Source organism: Colias philodice, chromosome 29 (genome assembly GCF_061535455.1).
Source record: "Colias philodice isolate Cphi_HAF_F1 chromosome 29, ilColPhil1 Martin Lab GWU primary, whole genome shotgun sequence".
Taxonomy (NCBI): domain Eukaryota; kingdom Metazoa; phylum Arthropoda; class Insecta; order Lepidoptera; family Pieridae; genus Colias; species Colias philodice.
This window is the reverse complement of record NC_143114.1, coordinates 6,418,408-6,444,754: the sequence shown is the minus strand read 5'-3', so window position 1 is coordinate 6,444,754 and position 26,347 is coordinate 6,418,408. Positions and strand designations below refer to the sequence as shown.

The following is a 26,347-nucleotide window of genomic DNA, read 5'->3' as shown; positions in this document are numbered from 1 at the left end:
AATACATTTAGTATTTTTTGCAATATTTCTTTTTAAGTTTTTTTTCTCTTTTCGATTTGAATAATCAACGGCTAATTTCGAAGTGCCATTGTAATGTTTACATTCCCTTTTGAAATAATACAAATATTATACCTTTTATTTACAAAAAAAAATATCACATCTAAATTTGTTCTTTACAAAAAAACAAAAACCTTTTTTATTTATTTCATAAATTTAAAACTGCACTATCTAGTCCATATAATCTGTGGTTGTAAACCAATTGGTTCTATATTTTCGAGTCCATGTCGTGTGACGTCACACTAAACGTCACCAACCGTTTCTTCTTCGCAAACGATTTGATACGTGATCAGGTATTCAGGGTACGCCTGGAAATAAATAAATATGTTAATATTATGAATATATTAGTGAGTTTTTTGTTGATTGAAGTCTGCTATAAAAATAATTACTTGTATAGCATAATTGCATATAGCTTTTTGTATTTTAAATCGAGTTTGGTCCGGGATTCGGCAGGTTGCCGTTCTACCAGATGTCTATGTATTTCAGTTAGTTAGGTACGGCATCCTGTTGTACATCGGGCTGGTTTTATGAAATCCTAACCGATGCTATTTATACCGATCGATCGATTTATGCTATTGATACCGATGCGTATATCCGGTATCCGAATATCCGATATCCAAATATCCGGTATCCGGTATCCACTATCCGTTATACCCATAGAGATCTAGAGAGATGCCAATCGCTTGCGCTGAGTAAGAAGCGACTATTCGTTCGCACACTACATTGTAAGTGACGTACGTATACAGCACCGCTACAGTTTGTTCTCTTTTTGTACATATTGCTGCGACACCGGCTCCGCCCCCTAACCATATCTCCCTTTAGTTTCTGTGATCTGTGGTTATACCTGTTCCCCGCGGTACACGACGTGCTCCGGGTAGCAGAGCCCCCCGCTGGTCGGCGCTCCGGCCACGCTGTGGTGGCCCGGCGGCGCGTGCGCCATCTTCATTGCGCTCGACAGTTGGAAAGCCCTGCCTAGAGTCACTCGACAGAGGAGCATTTGTCTGAAAAATATGGTAAATATAGTTTTAAATAAGAAAATTAAGGAAAAATAAAACGGGTTGCACTCCGGGAGTGCCGGCAGAAGTGAAAACTTGATTATTAACGTTGAGCATGTTTGATATTTTGGAATGGTATCCGTCTTACGCTTTTTCGATCAGGTCACGTGTCCTGACGCGAGTTTAAGATTTTATACCCATTACAGAAAAAGTGCTAAAGAAGTTTTCACTTCAAAAAAGCTAAGAATATAATTTCTGTGTGTAAACGGTAATTCCACTCAGCATATGCTATACGGATATAGTCGGCATAGCGCTTGTTTACAGGTTACCAGACAACAAAAACGTATAAGTCTAAAGTGTAATAAGGATATTAAGTGTCACTCGACATAGTAGCATTTGTCTGGAAGAAACGGTAATATACGGTAAATGCAATCAAATAAGGAAAATAGAATTTTAAATAAGGATAGTAGTATAAAGGATATATGATTTAAATAAGGATATACAGCGTTACTTGTAAAACACCAGCAACCTCGCAGGACAAGATAGCTGACATCATAAGTAATAATTTGTTCTAGGACTATTGGCATAACGCAATAAATTATTTTTAAATTATATTTTAAGCTTTTATTGTACTCTCCTAACATTTGTAAGTCTATGTTCTATTCATCATCGAAAGGACGACGCGACGCCCCCTTCCCCCTCTCGTTCGCTTCTTGTTTACGCAATTTTTGGGATGCGCGTAGAGTTTATAATATTCAAAGGGAAAATTAAATGAATATTTATTATTTATGAAAATAAAATCTTAACAAATTATCAAGAGTCGTAGAACAAATGTTACTTATGATGTTAGCTATCTTGTCCTGCGAGGTTGCTGGTGTTTTACAAGTAACCCTGTATATCCTTATTTAAAGCATATATCTTTTATACTAATATCTATATATATATATATCTACCTGTATATCTACCCTCACCTATGACACAAATAGCAGCTCCTATCCTTGTGCGCTATACACCCGGATCCTCCACCGAACCCGTACACATACTGGTTGCTCTTCGACGAATGTTCCGCGAAGTATATACCCGCGCCGAACATTCCACCTGTAATGTGTTTAATTTATGTTTTTGTTATTTTGTTTTAAGATAAATGTTTTTTTGAAGTGAAACTTCTTTATCAGGGTTGGAAAAAAATTTAGTGTAACATTTTTTCGTTTCGCGTGACATTTTTCCGTTACGCACCATTTTTTTCTTATCCCTACCACGCGTGAATCGACGTATTTCTGTAAAGTTGCATATAGTAAATTATTTTTTGAAAAATAAGGTCATAAAGAAGTTTCACTTCTTGCGTGTGTACACTAGCACACATTTTTTTTTAAGTAAATGGTTATCTTTTTTGCATTAAAATTTGAACACACGTCAAATGAATAGTATTTTACTTTTAGAACAGACAAAATTAATAATTATGTTTTATTCGGTACTAGCTTACCGCCCGCGACTTCGCCCGCTGTGTCTAAAACCTAATGAATTATATACTAAAACCTTCCTATTGAATCACTCTATCTATTAAAAAAAACCGAATCAAAATCCGTTGCGTAGTTTAAAAGATTGAAGCATACATAGGGACATAGGGACAGAAAAAGCGACTTTGTTTTATACTATGTAGTGATGTGTTGACTACGCTGAATTTTTTGGATTGCTGAAGTTGGTTTCATAGTCTGTATTGGGAAGAACTTTTATGTGGTGAGAATATAATTTGAAATCATTAAATGTGGTTTTATTGTAAGTAACTGACCAACTGTACAATGTATGATGTCAAGCGATGGATCATTTACTTGATTGTATGATTTTCTATTAATATTTTTTTAATCTTTGCCTCCATCCCTCCATCTCTACACACTTACCTATATACGCGTGTCGTTCATCAAATCCCTTCTGTACTATCGCATTGATAAACGGAGATCCATGGAACAGCATCCTTTCCCCAGAACTACCCCCATTCTCTTCGCAGACCTCGCTTCGACGACGCACGTACCGCTCCCAGAGACGGCCGTTCACTATCTTTTGTATCTGTGTAGACAGACAAAAAATACTGGTTGGTAATAATTATTATTGACTAGCTGTGCCCCGCGGTTTTACCCGCATTGCTAAGCTCGTGTTGGTCTTAGCGTGATGATATATAACCTATAGCCTTCCTCGATAAATGGGCTAACACCGAAGGAATTTCTCAAATCGGACCAGTAGTTCCTAAGATTAGCGCGTTCAAACAAACAAACAAACTTTTCAGCTTTATAATATTATATAGATTGATCTTTCCTGCATTTGTACGGAGACATTTTTTTTTTTTTTGTGTGGTGTCTCTCAATGTTAGCCAGAAGGGCTTCTACATTTTAACGCGGACGCGGGGGTGAACTGAAGGTTCACCCTGGTAGCGACATGCACAAGGGCGTCCCCCCTTGACGGGGACCACGAACCTCGGCTTGAGCTGTCGCTTGAGTGGAGGAGGCCAGAAGGGCCCTAATCGGACGGGCTTGTACGGAGACAAAAAACAATATTTTGTAACAGGTTGTTGGTCATCATCGTTTTTGATGGAACTTCTATATCCGCGCGTGGACTGACCATAAATTAAGCTTAAAAGTGTTTGAAGTTATCGTAATGGATAAGACACTATTTTACTAGTATAAGAAGAAATAGAAAAAAAAATTGTTATGACCGACGCTAAGGTTTCTTACAAGTAACAAACTAGCTTTCTTAGGCTTAAAAAAACCGACTTTTTCACTCTTTTTATTTTCTGGATATTCTAACCACATGATAGACCATGGAATATCAATCTACACTAACTTTATGCAGCATTTCATTACATTTATTCCCAACTTATTATTTTAACTTAACACGATGACATTGTGATTCGGATATTTTTTTTTTATCTTTATAAATCTTTTATTATCACATTGCACGGAGACCTGCATCTCGCGCTCCACTATGCAGTACTCTTCCATCTTCTCCTATCTCCTCTCCACTCTACTCACCCGCACAACGTGGTATCTAGTGAAGTGGCCGCCCGCGTTGTCGCGGTGCGCCCGCACGGAGGCCTGCATCTCGCGCTCCACTATGCAGTACTCTTCCATCTTCTCCTATCTCCTCTCCACTCTACTCACCCGCACAACGTGGTATCTAGTGAAGTGGCCGCCCGCGTTGTCGCGGTGCGCCCGCACGGAGGCCTGCATCTCGCGCTCCACTATGCAGTACTCTTCCATCTTCTCCTATCTCCTCTCCACTCTACTCACCCGCACAACGTGGTATCTAGTGAAGTGGCCGCCCGCGTTGTCGCGGTGCGCCCGCACGGAGGCCTGCATCTCGCGCTCCACTATGCAGTACTCTTCCATCTTCTCCTATCTCCTCTCCACTCTACTCACCCGCACAACGTGGTATCTAGTGAAGTGGCCGCCCGCGTTGTCGCGGTGCGCCCGCACGGAGGCCTGCATCTCGCGCTCCACTATGCAGTACTCTTCCATCTTCTCCTATCTCCTCTCCACTCTACTCACCCGCACAACGTGGTATCTAGTGAAGTGGCCGCCCGCGTTGTCGCGGTGCGCCCGCACGGAGGCCTGCATCTCGCGCTCCACTATGCAGTACTCTTCCATCTTCTCCTATCTCCTCTCCACTCTACTCACCCGCACAACGTGGTATCTAGTGAAGTGGCCGCCCGCGTTGTCGCGGTGCGCCCGCACGGAGGCCTGCATCTCGCGCTCCACTATGCAGTACTCTTCCATCTTCTCCTATCTCCTCTCCACTCTACTCACCCGCACAACGTGGTATCTAGTGAAGTGGCCGCCCGCGTTGTCGCGGTGCGCCCGCACGGAGGCCTGCATCTCGCGCTCCACTATGCAGTACTCGCTGTCGGTGGACGAACATTCGCTTGACGGTGTCACGTCTACTAGTGTTGTGCCACCGTACCATTCTGTGAGGGTAGTTTGAGAAAATTACTTTTTATGCCATTCTACAGTAGTTTAAAAAAAAAGATTGAATGGCTTTTTAAGAACACAAAATTTTGAGTTTAAGTTTGTATGCACGTCAACTTGTGTTGTGACGCAGTACAATTCTGTGAGGGTAGTTTGAAAAAATCACTACATATTTATGGACACTTGTAAAATTTTTGAGTTTAAGTTTGCAGTGAGCTTGCACGTCAACTTATGTTGTGCCGCCGTACTGACATGTTTAAGGGGTTCAATAATAATAACTATTCAAAAATTATTAGATTTCGATGTGAATCAAATCGTTATAATATGATTTCTTCCCATTGCGAAACAAATTATATTTAACGTTAAAATAATTGATTAAAAGTATGACCATTGTAGTAATTTAAACTGAGCAGCGTTCAAATGCAGTAATGTTCAAAGTCTTTTGTATACGCTCATTAGAAAACTCTACCTAATATGCAGAGGCAGAGTTCTGCCTCGGACAGTATTTGGACGCGATAATAAATCTACATTATTGTCCACCATTTATTGTTTCGTAAGTCCTTAGATTCTTAAAGCACTGAGTGGATTAGTCCTTAGATTCTTAAAGCATTTTGTACAGTATAGTTAATTTAAATTATTTTATTCTTATAACTAGACGTGCCCCGCGGTTTCACCCGCATTGCTCCGCTCCTGTTGTTCTTAGCGTGATGATATATAAGGTTCCTCGATAAATGGGCTATCTAACACCTAAATAATTTTTCAAATCGGACCAGTAGGTCCTGAGATTAGCGCGCTCAAAAAAAAACAAACTCTTCAGCTTTATAATATTAGTATGAATTCATTCAAATTAACACCATATTGAGTTGCAGTAATATTCAAAGTATTTTGTATACACTCATTAGCAAACTCTGCTTAATACGCATAGGCAGAGTTTTGCCTCGGACATTATTTGAACGCAATTTTAAATATAATTGTTTTACGTTTATTGTACACCAATATTATGAAGCAATTTTTTTTCACATAATAATTTTAGAAATCAAAGTGACCACAAGATAGGAAATTAATAAATGAATAAATAAATCTCACCATTATGCGACTGTAAACTATGTCTCGCCGCTTTTAGCAGCCTGTGTCTATGCCCGTACGCGGCCACGCCCACCGCGCGGAGATCTTCGTGCGACATCTCTGATAGTATATCCACTGTGATCTGTTCCCGGTCCAGTACTGGCGCTAGTTGTTCTAGACCGACGCTGGAAGAAAAAAAAGACGGGTTGCACTCCGGGAGTGCCGGCAGAAGTGAAAACTTGATTATTAACGTTGAGCATGTTTGATATCCATCCGTCTTACGCTTTTTCGATCAGGCCACGTGTCCTGACGCGAGTTTAAGATTTTATACCCAACGCCGCTATAGAAGTTTTCACTTCAAAAAGACGTGTGGCACTCGGGGACTGCCGCGGTAAAGCTATTGCATGCTATGCCTTCAAGCCACACCTCCGCGCCCGTCGGAGTGGGGAGCGTGAGGTTTTTTTTCGTTACGGAATTTCTCGATTCGGTCCCCGTGCTCAAGGCCCGCGATAGAAGCTATGCAATAGCTTAATATAATATATAAAAAAAATTATAGTCAACAAAGTAACTAATTCTTAAAATCTTTCACTTAAAATGCAATAGAAATATATTTTGACACAAAAAGATAGGACAAGAAAATTTATTATGAGATTATTGATGTTTATTTTTTTATTGAAAATCGATTGGAATACGTAGAGTAGATATTAAATGACACTTTCAACTATTAATTATTGAACAGCTGTTCAAGCTAATGATGCACACATTGTTAAACAGCCTGTAAACTCCAGAATCGACACAGTTCACTATTTTATTTCCTAGTGAACACTCCTTCTTCTTTACCAAAAATAAATCATCCTTTTTCCAGTATTTCCAAGGCTCGGCCTGGTGAGAAAATCTCCGGCTCTTTCGACCATTACTTGGTAACTGGCAACACAAACAGGAAGGTCTGCGGAGGAAGGTGGATAACCAGCTCTCACCTGGTGAGGAAGGTGTGCAGCGACTCCGAGGTGGATAGAGCTGATGCCGGTCTACCTGCTGCGTCCTCCAGACTGCCGCGGGATCCCTCCGACCAGTAGTTGCTGGCCATTACCTGAAATTGGCAATTTTATGGTATATTTAATGCGAGAAAATGCTAGAACTATTCTTAAATTAGTTACACACTTACGGCCTAACTAATAAAAAGTTAAACAATGGATAAATTTCTACCATTTTCTACCATAGCTGTGTCCTGCTCTTGCTCACATGAAACGTCAATCATAAAAACAAGACAGGTTATTGCAATAAATAATCCATTGCATAGCGAATGGATTACAATTCTTACAATTCTATTAGTAAGACCGTTTTTCTTACACACTTAACCTCACGAAATTATTGCATCGCCACCGATCTTACAAAAAGTTTGAATTAAATCTGTTCGTGTAAAGAAGGGCATAATCTAAAGGAATCGGTCACAAACAAACATACAGGTAATAAAAACACATTATTAAAGGTAGTTGTAAAAAATAAATTCTGCTAAAAAAAAGACAAATATATTTAACCATGCATCATAATTCGCTGAGGAAAGTAAAACATTATATTTTAGTTTTTCTGACTTATTTTGGTAAGTTAAAAAATTGGTAGTTAAAATTATTAAATCACCTTACATTTTTGTAAATCGATCAGTCAGTTAGAATTTAGTTAGTTAGTCATTGTGTCAACTTAAATAACTTTTGTATTTATAGTCAATCAATATACAAAAACATCATTGAGGGGGCGTCCATAAATTACGTATTTTTTTTGTCACGTAATTTATGGACGCCCCCTTATCCAACCAACTCAGTAATATAACATACCGGCAACGGCAGTGGAACCGTATCCCCGCTCGGCAACAACACGGGCAGTCTTGGCGGGGGCAGTGGCAACAACGCGGGGGGCGCAGTCGCCGGGGCTTCGCCCTCCGCGGCCCCGGTCATAGCGTCCGAGAGCAGAGACCGCACGTCCTCCGCCCCCGCCAGTTCGACGGCCGTTTGCCCTTCTTGGTTCTTGAGGAACGGGTCCGCGCCGTGCGCTAGCTGAGCGTGGGAATAGCGTGGTATTATTAAATAAATAAATGGTAGATTTGTATCTATGTTTTGTATGCAATAAAGATTATAATTAAATAAATAAATAAATAGATTAAATTTGGTTATGACTTTAGAATTTTGACATCACATTCACTATTTTTTAATACTTAGTTATAAAATTGTAGGGGGGGAGCAAATTTGTAATTGCACAGGAAATATGATTCCTCCTGTAATGTACATATTATAGTGATATTTTAACAGGCACCTGCCTGTTAAAATATCCCCGCCAGTTCCCCTCTCACATTAGTGGTATCCCAAATGAGGCATTGACGAGCAGCTAGCACACCTGGGTGCCGCTTCATGACCCCATTCGCTAGCTATGCTTCGGAGGGGTGTCGCTGATCACTAATACAGCAGGGTCCACCCGCACCCCACTCGGCGGCGGCGTTGGGCGGGGTGCCGCATGTCCCCACTCACCAGCAGCGCGCACAGCTGGGTGCGCGCCTTGTGCGCCGCCTCGTGCAGCGGCGTGAAGCCCCAGCGGTCGGCGGCGTTGGGCGGGGTGCCGCATGTCCCCACTCACCAGCAGCGCGCACAGCTGGGTGCGCGCCTTGTGCGCCGCCTCGTGCAGCGGCGTGAAGCCCCAGCGGTCGGCGGCGTTGGGCGGGGTGCCGCATGTCCCCACTCACCAGCAGCGCGCACAGCTGGGTGCGCGCCTTGTGCGCCGCCTCGTGCAGCGGCGTGAAGCCCCAGCGGTCGGCGGCGTTGGGCGGCGTGCCGGCGCGCAGCAGCAGCGCGGCCAGCTCGAGGTGCCCGTACGAGGCCGCGTTGTGCAGCGGCACCAGCCCGCCCTTGTCGCGCGCCGACACCGCCGCGCCCGCCTCCAGCAGCGCCTCCGCCACCTCCAGGTTGTTGTAGCCCGCTACAGCCGAGCGAAACATTGGGACCGTCAAATTGGTATCGAAAACCATCAATGTTATTGAGATCACCAAAGAATACGAATAAAAATAATAAGGTGTCATCAAAATCAAAACTACCACCAACGTTCGATCAAGTTGTTGAAACCATAAAATTGATGAAAACATCAATAGCATTACTGATGATGATCATGATTCTAATTATGTGCAATGTGAGGATCAAGGTCCTAACAATCGCCAATCAAATCGATGAACTTTCAAAAACCAACAGTGTTATAACCATAACATATAACATTACTAACATCAAAATCAAAACCATCACGAACAACATTCCATCGAATTATTGGAACCATCAATATTATAATTACCATCACCATTCTAATAACGAATAATGTAATTATCATCAAAATCAAAACCTAAAAATTTTGAGGGGTCCGGAGGCCCACATCCCTTCCCATCCCCTACCCATCCTCTCCTTCCCTATCCTTAATCCCTCCCATCCTCGCCCCTTTCTCCCTAATTCCTTCCAAATCCCTTAATCTTAGTAGGCAACAACCATAACCTCTGTTATGGTCTATGGGCGACGCAACTTGCTTACCACCAGGCAGTGTGTCCGCTCATTTGCCTCCCCATAACATAAAAAAAAAACCATCACGAACAGCGCTCAATCTTGTTGCTGTAAAATTGATGAACGTAACAAAAACCAACAATAACATTGCTATCACCATTCTAATAACGTGCAATGTTATTACCATCAATATTACAACCATCTCAACTTCATTAGTATAAGGATCGTTTTCATTACCACAAAGAAATTAATTGGTATAATTTATGCCATTATTTTTGTCAATAGTAACTTCAATTTCACGGTCAACACCAAAGTTATTGATAATATTAATATGCGAAATGCCTCGCAACACAGCAGGGTCCACCCGCACCCCACTCGGCGGCGGCGTTGGCTTATTACCATAAGTCGTTTTTATCGTGATCTTTCAGACTTTTCTTATCACGTTTTTAATATTTTTCACAAGTCACTACACTTATTCAGTATACTAAAATTATAGTATCCATACTAATATTATAAATGCGAAAGTAACTCTGTCTGTCTGTCTGTTACTCAATCACGCCTAAACTACTGAACCATTATTTTCATGAAATTTGGTATGGAGATATTTTGATACCCGAGAAAGGACATAGGCTACTTTTTATCCCGGGAAAATGACGCAATCCCGGAAATCCCACGGAAACTGGAACTATGCGGGTTTTTCTTAGACTGCGCGGGCGAAGCGGGCGGAAACTTAGTGTATGATAAGTTATAAATTCGTTTTTTTCCTTTTAGATTATAGACATGCTTTAGACATCATAGATACTACCCAAACCGGTGCAAAATTATTTTTTTATGACTTTAACTAGCTTCCGCCCGTTACTCCGTCCGCGCGGATGTCGGTCTGCGCGTGGATGGTTTATTTCTCCATTTTGAGTAACTCTGACAATGACATCTTATAAATATCTATTGGACCCAAATACGGCTAGGCCTATAATAATACGCAACGTGTGTTCGCGGTTCTACAGAACAACGTCTATGGATAAAACTGAAAAATTAAGATAAATTTTTTTTCTACGTATTTTTTCAGGATAAAAAGTATCCTATTTTACGCCCAGGATAATAAAGTATAATTAGTTTCATCGAAATCGAACCGTTAGTTTTCACGTGATGTCTTCACATACAGACAGCCAGACAGACAGACAAAAATTTTTTTAATCACATATTTGGGTTTGGTATCGATCCAGTAACACCCCCTGCTATTTATTTTTTCAATATTTTCAATGTACAGAATTGACCCTTCTACAGATTTATTATATGTATAGATTCACAAGTTTTAGGTTAGTTTGAGAGTTATATGAGGAATAATCGTGGTTAGTGATGATCCATTATAATAATGGTATAACTTTTCCTTTAAAATGTAGCCCAGTAATAAGAGGAGTACCTCAGGGTTCTATCTTGGGACCTATATTGTTTGTATTGTACACTGACCATATTATTTAACAAAACTGAAGAACTTTAATAAAATAGCTCCTAAAAACAAGAGAAATCTATTAGACTACAGGCCCGTGTTGAAAAAATTATGGGTCATTTGACCCACCACCTGACCTATCTAGAATGATATAAGAGCATAAAATAATAAGATTCAGCACTATGACGTCACTCGTAAGCTGTCCACCTGAGTGCAGATGAGAATTCGAAGGTTCAGGTAGAGATTTTCTCCCCTTGTCTCCATGATTTTTGTACGGCGTTGCGGAATAATTGATTAAAAGTAGTATAGAAATAGTATGACACAGATGCCGTACAAAATCAAATGACCAAATTTACCCCGGCAACTGTCGAAAAATAAAAATAAATTCCGACTTTGTGGACCACCATTTTTGTACGGCATCTGTGTCATACTATTTCTATACTGCTTTTAAGCCATTATTCCGCAACGCCGTACAAAAATCATGGAGACAAGGGGAGAAAATCTCTACCTGAACTTTCGAATTCTCACCTGCACTCAGGTGGACAGCTTACGAGTGACGTCATAGTGCTGAATCTTATTATTTTATGCTCTTATATCATTCTAGATAGGTCAGGTTGTGGGTCAAATGACCCATAACTATTATAAAGGCGAAAGTTTGTAAGGATTTATGGATGTATAAATGTATGGATGTATGGATGTATGGATGTTTGTTACTCTTTCACGTAAAAACTACTGAACCGATTACAATGAAATTTAGCACACATATAGAGGGTAACTTGGATTAACACATAGGATAGGTTTTATCCCGGAAATCCCACGGGAACGGGAACTATGCGGGTTTTCCTTTGAAAACGCGGGCGAAGCCGCGGGCGGAAATCTAGTGACCCATAATTTTTTCAACATGGGCCTGTAGTCTATATTAAAATGATTATATTTTTAATATAATACAACGCTGATATTCAATTTAATCGTTTCATATATTTTGGTAGATAAATAGATCCATAGATATATTTTTAACTAAAATTTCCATACCTGCTAAATGTAGTGGTGTCGAATTCCTTCCATGTGCGTCTCGACAATTCACATTTTGTGGCGTTATTAATTTCCTGTAACAATAACAAGTCTTAAATAATAAAAAAATTGTAAAAACTACCCGAAAAACAAATTATACATATGTATTTAATATGCCCAAAAGCCACCAGAGAATCTGGCGATATATTAATTGTTTGCCCATATAACAGGACGACAGGTCAAGCGTGTGTCTCACCTAGCCCTAGCAAGGTCTCCTCTCTTAGCCGCGTCCCATAATGCCGCGTCTCCCCTCAATGTATCTCCAAATTAAAAAAAGAGCCTCCCTTAGCCGTCGCCTTACTCCATGACGTGACTGTATTACCATGACGCGACCTTGAAATTATGCTCTCAACGCGCCTAAAGAAGTTTCACTACAAAATCAAATAAAATCGGCCAAGCGTGTGTCTCACCTAGCCCTAGCAAGGTCTCCTCTCTTAGCCGCGTCCAACAATGCCGCGTCTCCCCTCAAAGCATCTGCTGTATCACTATCCCCCGCGCGAACTAATTGTAACGGTGTTAGACCGTCACGGTTACGTCGGGTCGGGTCTGCGCCGTGCTGTGAAATAAATTTGTAAAATGTTTGTCAAAATGATTTGTGTGTTAATATTGTTATCCTTCCAGGAATGTCATACGAATAAAACAATTAAGATTTAGAAATTAAAGACTAATGAATTTTAAACACGATTTATTCATTGTATTATTAACCCGACTTCGCAACGAGCGTGGTCACGCGGTGTCTCCCAGTCTTTAATTTCTAAATTAGTATTTTTGGTGTCCTATAGGAGGGTCTTTGTACTGGATAATTTTACTATATTTTTTTAACGATTTAAATTAAGGAATTTCAAAAGTTTTATTTTCCACGTTTCAAAAGTAACAAGCAAGTTCTATCTTACAATAAATAAATAAATACAAGGAAACGCTATTCTGTCTGCGTAGTAATAAAGTCGAATTTTGTTTGACTACTTTCAAGCGTTTTATTGGCGTTTCGTATTAGGTTAATTTTTGGACTTGTAAATTTGTTTTTTTTTTATTAATTATTTTTTCGTGTTGACAATCCTCCCCACCCTTACCTTCAACAGCAACCGAACGATATCCGCCTTCCCCTTAGCAGCGGCTTCATGCAATGGTGTGAACCGCCACAAGTCCGCCGCGTTCACACCCGCACCGGCGGACACTAGCAGCTCTGTGACTTCGTAGTGCCCGTAGGAACACGCGTTGTGCAGGGGTACTAGACCTCTGCAAAAGGTGAAAGTAGCTTTTACTACGTACCTAACGAGAGGATGTTAATTAAGACAGACGGAAAAAAGACGTAGACGTAAGAAAAATAACCTTGCACATATTGACACTAACAGCTCTGTGTCATCGTAGTGCCCGTAGGAACACGCGTTGTCTCCACAACGCGTGTTCCTACGGGTACTAGACCTCAGGTGAAACAGACCAAGAGCATTTACTTGGAGCAATGTGGAACTGTTCTAGACCTCCGGGGAAAACTAACAGCGACTTATTGCTACGAGGGGATACAATGGACAAACACATATTAGAATAGCTAGACACAAAAACTAAGGACTATGGAAAAATATAGGAATCTAAAAGCAAATTAGCAGAACGCAAATATTGTCATCAACTATCCTTCATCCATCCATCACAATACTCCTGCTACTAGCTATTACCGCTCCATAACGTTCTCCTACGGGTACGTAGGAGAACGTTATGGAGCGGTAATAAACCTCTGGGGAACGAAAAAACCTTACTGTGTATAGTTGGATAGAAAATTCTCTGGGGAGAAAAATTGCGGTAAATTTTTAAAGAAACTTGAAGAATGTCAGGAATCACGAATATTATGTACAAAATCAATAAAAAGTATTTGGGACTGATATTTCCAATTAAACTTACTATGTATTAGGGAATAACATTATAAAAAGGAAAGGTAGGAAGAATTTGAGAAAACTTATTTAAAGCACAAAAAATGACAAGATATATTTATAACTAGCGGTCCGCCCCGGCTTCGCCCGTGGTACATATTTACGTTTTCTGCGTTATCGGTTCAGCCGTTCCCGAGTTATGCGCTTACCAACACATTTTGCGATTCATTTTTATATATAAGAAGATAGCGAACAAAACTCACCCTTTATCCTTTGCGTGAACATCAGCACCTCTTTGTAAGAGAAGTTGTGCGAGAGGCAGTCTATTGTACCTGATAAAGAGACAAAATAATAAGAGAGTTATTTTTTTTAACGAAAAGATATAAATGTGTAAGTTTGTATCGTCCTTTTTGACTATTAAGTTTTAATACCTAAAAATGTTACTTTAAAATGTAAATGCATAAAAGTTCACTTTGAAAGGTTAAGAAGTGTCAAAGGTGTAAAACTTCTAATTACATAAAGTAAACCAAAAGTGCCTTAAGAGGAGGCTCCCTAAATGTTATGTGAATTTGCATTAATATTCTGAAACAGGCACACATACAATCAAAATGGAACTTTAGTATGTATATGATTTATTGGGTCTTTTTCTTTCCATGTACAAGACAGTTACGTTATTGTAACATTTTCGCTCGATTCATTTTTTATTCAAAAATTATGCCTTTTTTAAGGATTATTACATTTTTTTTTACTTTTTGATTTACTTGGACTTTATGTCTAAAATAAATGTTAACAATAAGAAAATATAGTTTACTATCCAATCCAAGTTATTTTTTCTCTAGATCAATTATTACTTTAGTTATAAACGAAATAAGAATTGAGACTTACGAGATTTAGTTTCGAGCTCGAACGCGATCAAAGAGCGCACGCGATATTCAACTTTATTAAGGCTGTGTTAGCGTCCAGCACCGTAGCGGTCTAACCGGTTTCTCAGTGACAGAAATTATGTTAGGGAGCCTCCTCTTAAGGGGCTGACAACACCAAATTGAAGTTATTTGAGCAGTTTTTCAAGAAAAGATATTTATTCTAGCCCACCAAAAAAAATATTTGTTAATATTCATCATATTTCGAAGACCGTGGACGGACTCGATACATAATTGGACGAAATCGGCTCGATAGAAAATAATTGCAAAGATTGGTCTTAAAATCATCATTAAACGATTCTGTCTTTATTTTTTGACGCAATTTAAAACACGAAGTCAACTGCATATTCATACCTGAGTCATATTTCACATATGACCCACACTTTTCCTTAAATCACATATTTTCTTATTATTTTCTTCTACGACCTGGCCCCGCCCAGTAACAGTGATTGCGCTCTCGTTTGCGCACACTGTCCAATTGTATGGGAGTAAACGAGAGCGCAATCACTGTTAAATTTGCTCTTAACAGCCCCTTAAAGTGTATCTTAGTGTAACTCACCCAGCAGCAAAATGCAATGGCGTGGAATGTCTTCCATCTAGATCCCTACAGTTGACCAATCTCGGTCTCGCGTCCAACAGTGCTCTGGCTGCTTCAACGTCTCCCGTCCGAGCTGCTTCGAGCAGTCGTACTGCTGCCGCGCTTGAACACGCATCTGTAGATAAATAAATAAATATTCAGGACAATAATTTTTACCAACGACACGATCTGATCCCATTCTAAGCTTTCGCTTGTGTCATGGAAACCAGAAGGCTGATAAACATACGTATATAACTTTAAATAAATACTTATATAGATAATTAACACTCAGACACAGAGCAAACATCTATGTTCATCACACAAATATTTGCCCTCGGTGGGAATCGAACCCACGACCAATAGTTATAGGTCAAAAGGTAAAGGTAGATCTACAAAATCGTCTAACCAGTCTCACCGTGCGCAGGCGCATCTATAGTGTCAGCTCCACACGCTAACAGCAGCCGGCACGCGGCAGCAGAGTCTCGTCTTGCAGCTCGAGATAACGCACTTTCACCGCGACCGTCACAGGCGTTTACTTTTGCACCTGTTGAAGGGGGTTTTTTTAGGACAAGTACACTTTTTGAAGTGAAACTTCTTTATCGGGGTTGGGAAAAAATTTAGTGTAACATTTTTATCGTTACGCGTGACATTTTTCCGTTACGCGCCATCTTTTTCTTATCTTTACCACGCGTGATTCGACGTATTTCTGTAAAGTTGCATATAGTAAATTATTTTTTGAAAAATAAGGTCATAAAGAAGTTTCACTTCTTACGTGTGTACACTAGTACATGCAAACATTTTTTTTATAGAATTTCGTTAAGTATAACCTTGGCAGAATGAGATTTTTTTTATATTTTACAACAGACATATATTATTTCGAATGTCTTTTGAATCAAGAATTCTTGGATTCGATTCCTGTCTGGTCTGTCATAAAATGCATCTACCCCATATGGGGTATGGGGTAAATGCATTTTATGACGATTCACATATCTATAACAAATTTGTAATGGATAAACTCAATAAACTAATTAATCGATTTTGAAATTCTTCAACAAGTAGAAATATATATTTTACATCACACTCATCTTTTCTTTTAACGGTACTTCAAAATCTTTTAAATATATTAATAAGCAAAAAATCTTTTTAGGGTTCCGAACCTCAAAATAAAAAAAAAACGGAACCCTTATAAGATCACTTCGTTGTCTGTCGGTCTGTATGTTTTTTCTTTTACTAATCCCGGATAAAGTTATTTCAATTATTTGTATAACACCTATACATACCATGCCGCAAAAGTAAGTCCATAGCATCTAAATGCGAATGTTCCGTGGCCACATGTAATGGCGTCTGTCCCGCGTTGTTTTTTTCGTTCACTCGGGCCCCTTTGCGGATTAGTATCTCCATTACCTATTTAAATTATAAATCATGGATCAATTCTCTTGGAAAACCCTGCCCAAACAGCGTTTTTTTCTTTGCCCAAAGGTTGCCTGGTAGAGATGGCTATTACTTATAATACCGCCATTTGTGCACTGATTTTAAGTAACATTTCAATTATAACTGTTTTTTTATTTTGTGTGCAACAATAAAACTCTGTCTCTATAAAGTTATAAGTAAAAAAAGTAATCTGTAACAAGAAGAAAATTTTGTCAATTTATTTGTCCTAAACTAATATGATAAAGTAGAAAGATTTGGATTTTGACACAAATAATGAAGGTTTTTTTTTACGCCAAAATGCAGAAAAAGATTTCCCATTCATCACGTGTCAATTACGCGTAATAATGATGATAAAATAGATTAAAACGATGATGAAGTTGATGATGATGTTTTTTGAAGTGAAAACTTCTTTAGCGGCGTTGAGCACTTTTTCTGTAATGGGTATAAAATCTTAAACTCGCGTCAGGACACGTGACCTGATCGAAAAAGCGTAAGACGGATGGAGAGTAGACAGCTATCCCCTCTCTACTACGCGCGTTTTCACTTCTACCGGCACTCCCGGAGTGCAACCCGTTTTTTTTTATGTCAGAGCAAGCAAAGGAGCAGGTGGGCCACCTGATGGTAAGTGGTCACCACCGCCCATAAACACTTGCAACACTAGAAGTGTGATGATGATGATGATGAGAATATAAGAACATACCTGTTTCCGTTTAGGATATACACTCGCAGCTGCACAATGTAACGGCCTATCACCAGTGCCCAAGTGTTGAAAATTCACTAATTCCGTTATCCTCTCGTTGGGAATCGAACCCGCGACCGATTGGTTGCTGTGCATTGGCGTTAGATCCTGAAAGGCAATTATAATTAGTATTTTTTTTCTTTTTTTAAGAATGTTGAATTCGACTGGAATGTCGTGGCCATATCGTAATTTGCTCATTTCATGAAATGATCGATCATTTCGTGAAATGGTCGCATTTCATGAATAGTCAGTTCATGTCATAGAAAACAGTCCATTTTGCCGTTTTCACCTACTAAGGGCCCTTAATTGGATCGCTTGTCAATAATTAATATAAATATAAAATACACAACTACCCACACTAACCTGTGTTTGATTGAAGGTAGACAGATGTTTCTTTACTCTAGCAGGTTCGGCCAAGCGACACGCTTCGAGTAAACAGTGGCCTCTATATTCGACTGAAATATTAATAAAAAGATATTTATTTATAACATTTTTTGTGAAAATAGTCAATAAGGAAATAATAATGCTGAAAAAAATGTTAATATAAATTCGAGATAATATGATCATTAAAAAAAGAGCGTGTGTGCCGAGCACACTTGTCAGAAGGGAAACTTCTTCGGCAAAATTCAAAGATAGGTACCAAAATTGTCGCATTACGTTGACGTGACGGTATTGCCATGACGCGACTTTCAAATTTTACTCTCAACGCGCCTAAAGAAGTTTCACTTCAAACAATTCCTACAACTCTTTACATCAAATAGAGTTAAAAAGAGAAAGAGTTACTCACAAGCGAGTCTATCTCTTAGTTCTCTTGAAGGCGCTACATCTAGGGCTGACTTTCCATGGCAGTTCAGTAGTGTAGGATCCGCACCTTCACTTAGTAGTAGTGAGCAAACCTAGGGTATAAAGTATAGTTTTTTTTAATTAATTAAGTACACAGAACCACAAACAAAAAAAAAGCATAAATATATCAATTTTCATAAAATTGAATCTTATATATAAAATTCTCGTGTCACAATGTTAGTCTGCATACTCCTCCGAAACGGGTGGACCGATACTCATGAAATTTTCTGTGCATATCGGGTAAGTCTGAGAATCGGCCAACATCTATTTTTCATATGTACCACGGGCGAAGCCGGGGCGGACCGCTAGTAATTTATAATATTGTAATCGGTAAACACTACAAATTACATATATTCGAAAGTCGCTGGCGCACTAACAGCTCCGTCACTTCGTAGTGTAGAGCGAGTGTGAGTCGTGTAGTGTGAGCTGTGTAGTGTAAGTGTGAGTTGTGTTAGTGCGAGTTGTGTAAGTGTGAGTTGCGTAGTGTGAGTGTGATTTGTGTAGTGAGAGTGAGTTGTGTAAGTGTGAGTGTGAGTTGTGTAGTGTAAGTGTGAGTTGTGTAGTGTAAGTGTGAGTTGTGTAGTGTAAGTGTGAGTTGTGTAGTGTAAGTGTGAGTTGAGTAGTGTGATTGTGAGTGCGAGTAATTTAGTGTGAGTTGTGTAGTTTGAGTTGTGCAGTGTGAGTTGTGTAATGTAAGTGTGAGTTGTGTAGTGTGAGTGTGAGTGTAGCACACAACTCACCTCCAGCCGCGCCTTGCTAGCGGCCTCATGCAGTGGAGTGAACGCCCACAGATCGGTCGCGTTCACATCCGCGCCCGCGCGTACTAACAGCTCTGTGACTTCGTAGTGCCCGTAAGAGCATGCGTTGTGCAGCGGTACTAAACCTCTGGAATGTGAAAAATAAGAGATAAATGAGGGGTGTTTAAAATGTTATTCAAAAAATACGCTGTTAAATATAAACAAAAACATAATACATTGTTTTTGATGTTAAAACACAAAACTACTAGAAATGATAATATGAATGATATTTTTTTTCACAACATAGTAGGGATAAAAGCGTGCGCTTAACGTTGTGCGGAGTCAGCAGTCACGCGAACCACAAATATATGTGTAGGTGTTAGTGTATATGAGGAAGTGTGTATATGCAAACATGTACATGCAAATGTAACTGTTATAAATGTTTGTGTTTGTATAAGTGTGTATGTAAAAGTGTGTATTTTGTAAGTGTGTTACTTGTTTGTGTACACTTACCCCTTATCCTTAGCGTGCACATCCGCCCCCCTCTGTAGCAGTAACCTCACAGCCCTCGCTCTATTATACCCGGCCGCTAAATGCAAAGCGGTGGACCGTCGTCCATCACTAGCGTGTACATTTACATTGAGCGGGGTAAGGAGACACGCTAGCCGCTCGTCGGCGCCCGAACGGGCCGCTTCTAGCACGTCCGCTGCGCAGTATTCGCCTAAGAGGGATAACGATCATATTAGGGTCAATGTGGGTAATTGTGAACAGGGTTGATTGGAAACAACTCCACTTACACTTTTAATACCTATTCGAAATGACTCCTCTTTTACAACTGTAAATAATATTTCGTTTTATAGATCCGATTCCGGGTTTTCAGACGTTTAGAAATTCATCTGACCGATTATAGAAAAATATTATTGTTAGTTGTTTACAATCACCCCTGTTCATAATTATCCTTGACTATATAAGTCATTAATATAGTTAAAAAACTAAAAAATACGCTGATAATAATGAAATTATTGTATTGTCGTCGACCCTTGATAAGTGTATAAAATTAGAATTGAATCTGTCCGTTTGAAGTGTTTCAAAATCGAGTCTAAAGAAGTCGGTCACATACTAACATACAAGTGAAGCTAATAAGAGCATGTTAAGAAGTATTGATAGGTAACCAACACAACATTCGTTCTTCAAAGACGGCACACTAACGCACAAATGATTAGACGTCAAAGTGAGTGCATGATTCAACTATCGTGAGCAAAAATTGTTTTTTTGTTTGTTGTCAGTCTGTCAGTCAGTCACACTATCAGTCAGTCAGTCAGACTGTCAGTCAGTCAGCTTACCTGTCAACACAGGCCTGGTAGCTGGATCGGCTAGGTCGAGCGGCGTCTTGCCCTCCGTGTTTCGTATGTTCGGGTCGGCTCCGTGTTGTAAAAGTGCTGAAAGTAGAAAAATAACTATATTTTACAGGACGAGAGTTCCACTTTATCATAAAAATTTTATTATATAATAAAATTTATTTGCTATTTAAGAAGTAAAACCAAAATTTGTAATTGTGATCTTGTTTACCAATAGTGAATCATTGCAACAAACTGCTTTTATTTTTTCCAAATATTGTCTTCCAAATCTGTCTATGGATATTAATTCATAATTATTTAGCTCAATACAGGCCCCATTTTCCCCTGAGGAATGTGTATGTGTATTACATACTTGCTGCTCCGCGCGGTTTCACCCCCGTGGCTCCACTCCTGTTGGTCGTAGAGTGATGATATATACCCTATAGCCTTCCTCGATAAATGAGCTATCTAACACCAAAAATAATTTTTCAAATCGGTCCAGTAGTTCCCGAATTTAGCGCGTTCAAACAAACAAACTCTTCAGCTTTATAATATTATTAGTATAGATTACATTGACATGCATAATATGAACATACTTAATATTCATTGATACACATAATTAGAATTTATTAGATAATCCAACATAACAATTTCGTAATATCATTAGAAATTATTGAATATATTTGACATAGACATTCACATTATAGACTGGGGTAGAAGCCTTTGAAAATAATGAAAAGATAAAAAAAATCGCAGTCGGATGAAACCCATTAGAGAAGGAGAGGAATATGATAAAAATGTAAGGAAAAATAAATTACGGTCAATCCGAGTTCGGGAAGCGGGAGGGGGGAGCTTTTAAGAGAAAAAAATGGTTTCTCTCAATTTCCGACAAAACTACAAGTCCTATAGAAAAAAGTTCAATGACAAAGTTGTAGGTAATTAAAAGTTCTACAACTTTTGTATTCACAATTTTTTCACAGAACCTAAAAATTTAGGTGAATAATTCAAAAAACCAAGTTTTTGGTCTTTTATTTCTATCTACTTCAAAATTTATTTTTTTTCTACGAAATTTGGTGGAAACTTACTTTATTATGTCCCAAATACACTGTAATTTATTTGATTGAAAATATTTATTTTTTCGCCTTATTTTGAATTAATACCAAAAAAACAACCTAATTTTCAATCGAAAAGTCACCCGTCAAAATATCAGCTTTTTTCAAAAACTTGGGGTGCCTTTTATTCATTGAAATCTCTACTTTCATATGGTGTAAAAAAAATAAACACCACCATAGTAAATGTTCTCAGGAAATGCATACAAACAGTCTGAAAATTAGCTTTTACTAAATCAGGCACAATTCTTGAACTCTATATCTTCTCTTGTATCGGCTTTTCGATAATATTTCAAAAGAAAAATAATTATCTGTTCTAAGTTTAATATTTTACAGCATATTCAAAAGCAAAATGATGTCGATAAAAACATTTCAGGTAGTTCGAGAAGTGTGCCTGATTTAGTAAAAGCTAATTTTCACACTGTTTGTATGCATTTCCTGAGAACATTTACTATGGTGGTGTTTATTTTTTTTACACCATATGAAAGTAGAGATTTCAATGAATAAAAGGCACCCCAAGTTTTTGAAAAAAGCTGATATTTTGACGGGTGACTTTTCGATTGAAAATTAGGTTGTTTTTTTGGTATTAATTCAAAATAAGGCGAAAAAATAAATATTTTCAATCAAATAAATTACAGTGTATTTGGGACATAATAAAGTAAGTTTCCACCAAATTTCGTAGAAAAAAAATAAATTTTGAAGTAGATAGAAATAAAAGACCAAAAACTTGGTTTTTTGAATTTTTCACCTAAATTTTTAGGTTATGTGAAAAAATTGTGAATACAAAAGTTGTAGAACTTTTAATTACCTACAACTTTGCCATTGAACTTTTTTCTATAGGACTTGTAGTTTTGTCGGAAATCGAGAGAAACCATTTTTTTCTCTTAAAAGCTCCCCCCTCCCGCTTCCCGAACTCGGATTGACCGTAATTTATTTTTCCTTACATTTTTATCATATTCCCCTCCTTTTCTAATGGGTTTCATCCGACTGCGATTTTTTTTTGTTTCAAAAATTATCTACTCTAGTCTATTATCTAGACAAGTGAATGTGTTCTGGGGAAATGCGTAGGTTTTATTTTCGAGTGTATGTTTGTATGTACACTTCTTTGGCACGCCTTACAGCCCAAACCACTGAACTAATTTTGGTGTTGTTTCTATCATCATATTGTTCTAGTAGTATTAACAAATGCTACATAAATGAGCAGTCAGGTTTTATGTTTTCATAATAATAATTCATGTTTCGAACAAGAGATTATTAATAGAAGCAATTTAAGGAATTCGAAATTTATTTCTAATAAGAAATTACTACGAGAGTAGCAAATCAGATGATATAATAATTAATAAATATCTAACAAGTATGGTACAGTAAATAATCTTAACTTATATCATAGGAGCGCATCGCCAACAAATTGATTTACGATTTTAAAATTTGTTTAAGTAAATTTTAGTGTTATTAATTATAAAAAAATGTTCATTAAAAATCGATAAAATGCTTACCAATACAAACATCGATCTTGCCCTTAGCAGCTGCTTCATGCAGCGGCGTGTACCCCCAGTTGTCTCTAGCCGCCGGCGGAGCCCCGGCCGCCAGCAGAGCCCTAACCACGTCCGCGTGACCGAAAGAACACGCATTGTGTAGCGGTTGCAGGCCTCCTTCGTCACGCGCTTGTAGCGCAGCCCCACCGGCGATTAGGATCTCTACGACTTCTCGACGACCATACCCTGGAATTTTGTTTTTTTCTTTTGTATTGTTTAATAACTCAGGCCCCGGAACCACAGACAAAATAGAAAATCTATTGTGTCGTGGACCGATCGGGCCGTTCGGGGCTCAATGGGTTAATAAGTAAATACGTAAAGAAGATGTTATTCCTTCAATCAAGGAGGGTTGAAATTTGAAATGGACTGATGTTGTTGTAAAATTTATCAGTATGCAAAAAAATTGTGTAAAGAATTTAGTGTAAGTAAAAAGTGATTACTACTAAGTAAGTACTAATTAAGATGTTGTGTATCTGTCGCAGGCAAATTGTATTATTTCGCCATTTACAAACGCTCGGCATTTTGTAATATGTCGAGAATTCGTAATCAGACATTTTTGGTTTGGATAAGGGGGTGGGCTAGGTTAGGTTCTTGTTTTTAAAACTACCTATTTTTGTGTAGTTTTAAAAACAAGAACCTAACCCACCCCCTTATCCAAGGGGGAACACATAACAAAATGCCTAGCGTTTGTAAAGTGACAGACGCCGTTTGTAAACAGAGGAAATTGTACAATTTGCCTGCGACATATATATAATATGCTCTGTAGCAAAACCATTTGCGCAGATTCAGAGCAAGGTGTCACTGCACAATCACTACCACCCATTGAGATGAGCAGAGTTAGGGCCTACGAGAGCTGACCCAATTCATGCCACATTAGATATTCAGACTATCCCTAATAATATTATAATGGCATTTGTGTTTGGAAATGGCTAGGAAGCTAGAGAGGTAGTCACAGCATAATATAAAACAAAGTCGCTTTCTCTGTCTGTATGCTTAAATCTTTGTAACTACGGAACGGATTTTGATGCGTTTTTTTTTTATAGATTAGGTAGAGTGATTCTCGAGGAGGGTTTTACTATATAATTTAAAGGTTTTAGACAAAGCAGTTGAAAACGCGGTCGGATAGCTAGTCTACTATATACCATGGTGATTGTGACCATGCAGGTAATGTATTAACCAATTGTATTTTTGTCTATGTATTTTATCTTGTGATTTTGATAAGAGACTTAAGTAATGACTTTTTCCATTATATTCTACTAGCTTCCGTAGGCGGCTTCGCCCGCGTGGTGTTTTGATAAAAGGTAGCCTTTGTTCTTTCTCAGGGTCTAAAGATAGTCTGTGCCAAATTTCATCAAAATCGGTTGATAGGTTTAAGCGGGAAAGCGTAACAGACAGACAGACAGACAGAATTACTTTCGCATCAATAATATTAGTAGGGATTAAAGTAAACAAAATTTCTATGACTTTACACAATGATCTACAATTAACTGGCTATGTGGGTCTCAATCATATTAATGGCAATATTCTTTGTAAATTACAACATTAAAACTTCTTTAGCTATTGTAATATTTCAGCATGAATTCACTTGCATAGATAATAAATATACAAAGATTAATTACGTTGAAGACCTTTAACTTGTGTAACAATTAGAACTAGCACTTATTTCGCATTCGTCAATGACCTTAATACTTGTGTTTGTGTTTTATATCATATTTAGAGCAGCCATACAAATTTGAAAACAAATTGAATTAAATGTTTTAGCAAACTGGAAATCATAATAAGCAACAAATTTATGACTTATTGACAATAAGGAAACACGAATTGAGATAAATCACGACGAGAATCACCGAGCGTGAAACAATTATGCAATTTTAAAAACACAATCCTTTCACTCCATTGTTTTCAACGAGTGATACCAATTTGTCACACATATTAAACTTAATACTGTTAAACATACCCGCAGCAAAGTGTAGGGGTGTAGATTTACGGCCAGCGGTGTCCCTTGCATTCACAGTTTGCGAATTCACTAACTTTTTTACACGACTCGCATCGCCAGTTTTGCAAGCCTCGAATAATTCGCGTAGAGGATCCGTTGAGGCCGGCAGAGAATCCAAAGCCGACCCGAGCATAGAACGGCGGCTAGACATTTTATCACATTTACTCGTTAACCACTGTACATGGACATAATTATACAAAAATACTCGATGAAAACACGTAGAGTAGGTACAGCTGCTTTGAGACTTTTGACAATCCAAAATATTGATGTTGCCACATATGCCATTCATTATTATTGTGTACACCACAGACTATATAGATTGTTTTGTGAAACAATCACAGAAATAGAAAAAAAAGACAACTTTTTAAGTCGCAAGCAAATTATTGTATAATTTCACTCTTAGATTTCACCGTTCACAAAAGCCGCCGTTGCGTCGTTTACGTAATTTTGACGTGACAACGTCTTATAATTCGATAGAGCCGGCTGCACGCACGAAAAAACATGACTCATGCGGCGTTACCTCGCTCTGAGGCGTTCCATGTAAAGCTTGAAGTGTAAGCGAGAGCGCGGAATAGGCATGACGACAGTATCCATAAATGATCGTATTAGTGTTTTTAAGGGAAAATGTATAATAAATAAATTAAATATAGCGACTTAGAAATCTTAAAAACATTAAGATTAATGAGATTATCAATAAAATAAAACATTGAAATTCTGAAGTTCGCCATTTTGACTAAAACACGCGTGACGTCACGCATAAGTAAACAACTCACGTCAGATGTATTTTGTTGTTATGAATATGTTGAGAATACGCATTTTTATTTATTTTCTATTGTTTCACGTATGCTTTATCGACTCAGAACAGAAATATAATTGCGAATTCACGAATACAAGGTTCGGGATTCTCCGCGCCAACTTTATACAATAATTTCTTATTATTTTTTCGCTTGAAATAATTACTAACACATTTTTGAGCATTATTTTTATGTGGATTCACACTGCAATACTGCACACCACTTATAAACTTTGTAATTCGTTTCTATAACACATATTAAATAAAGACTTTTTTAATTTTCTTCGCAATGCGTACAAATAATTACGTATTTACCAAAGTTTGACGTCACGCCTACGCCATGACACCTG

At 38.4% G+C, this 26,347-nt stretch overlaps 1 protein-coding gene across 2 annotated transcripts; it reads right to left on the bottom strand.

Moving 5' to 3' along the window:
• Nucleotides 1-187: 187 nt before the first annotated feature.
• Tnks (tankyrase) lies at nt 188-25,467 on the bottom strand. Of its 2 annotated transcripts, none has more exons than XM_089713120.1 (24): nt 25,166-25,467; nt 23,170-23,394; nt 20,571-20,666; nt 19,741-19,948; nt 19,231-19,375; nt 18,435-18,543; nt 18,011-18,102; nt 17,609-17,755; nt 16,758-16,881; nt 15,884-16,021; nt 15,460-15,613; nt 14,244-14,312; nt 13,189-13,354; nt 12,529-12,674; nt 12,080-12,153; nt 8,805-9,037; nt 7,906-8,124; nt 7,051-7,163; nt 6,095-6,258; nt 4,850-5,007; nt 2,951-3,116; nt 2,024-2,150; nt 902-1,058; nt 188-365 (listed from the first exon to the last, which is right to left on the bottom strand). In XM_089713120.1, exons 1-24 carry the CDS (start codon nt 25,353-25,355, stop codon nt 300-302), a joined length of 3,486 nt encoding a protein of 1,161 aa, XP_089569246.1. In that variant the 5' UTR covers nt 25,356-25,467; the 3' UTR covers nt 188-299. The 2 variants fall into 2 exon arrangements, with proteins under 2 accessions (XP_089569246.1, XP_089569245.1); XM_089713119.1 differs by having other exon boundaries at nt 15,893-16,021.
• Nucleotides 25,468-26,347: the final 880 nt, after the last annotated feature.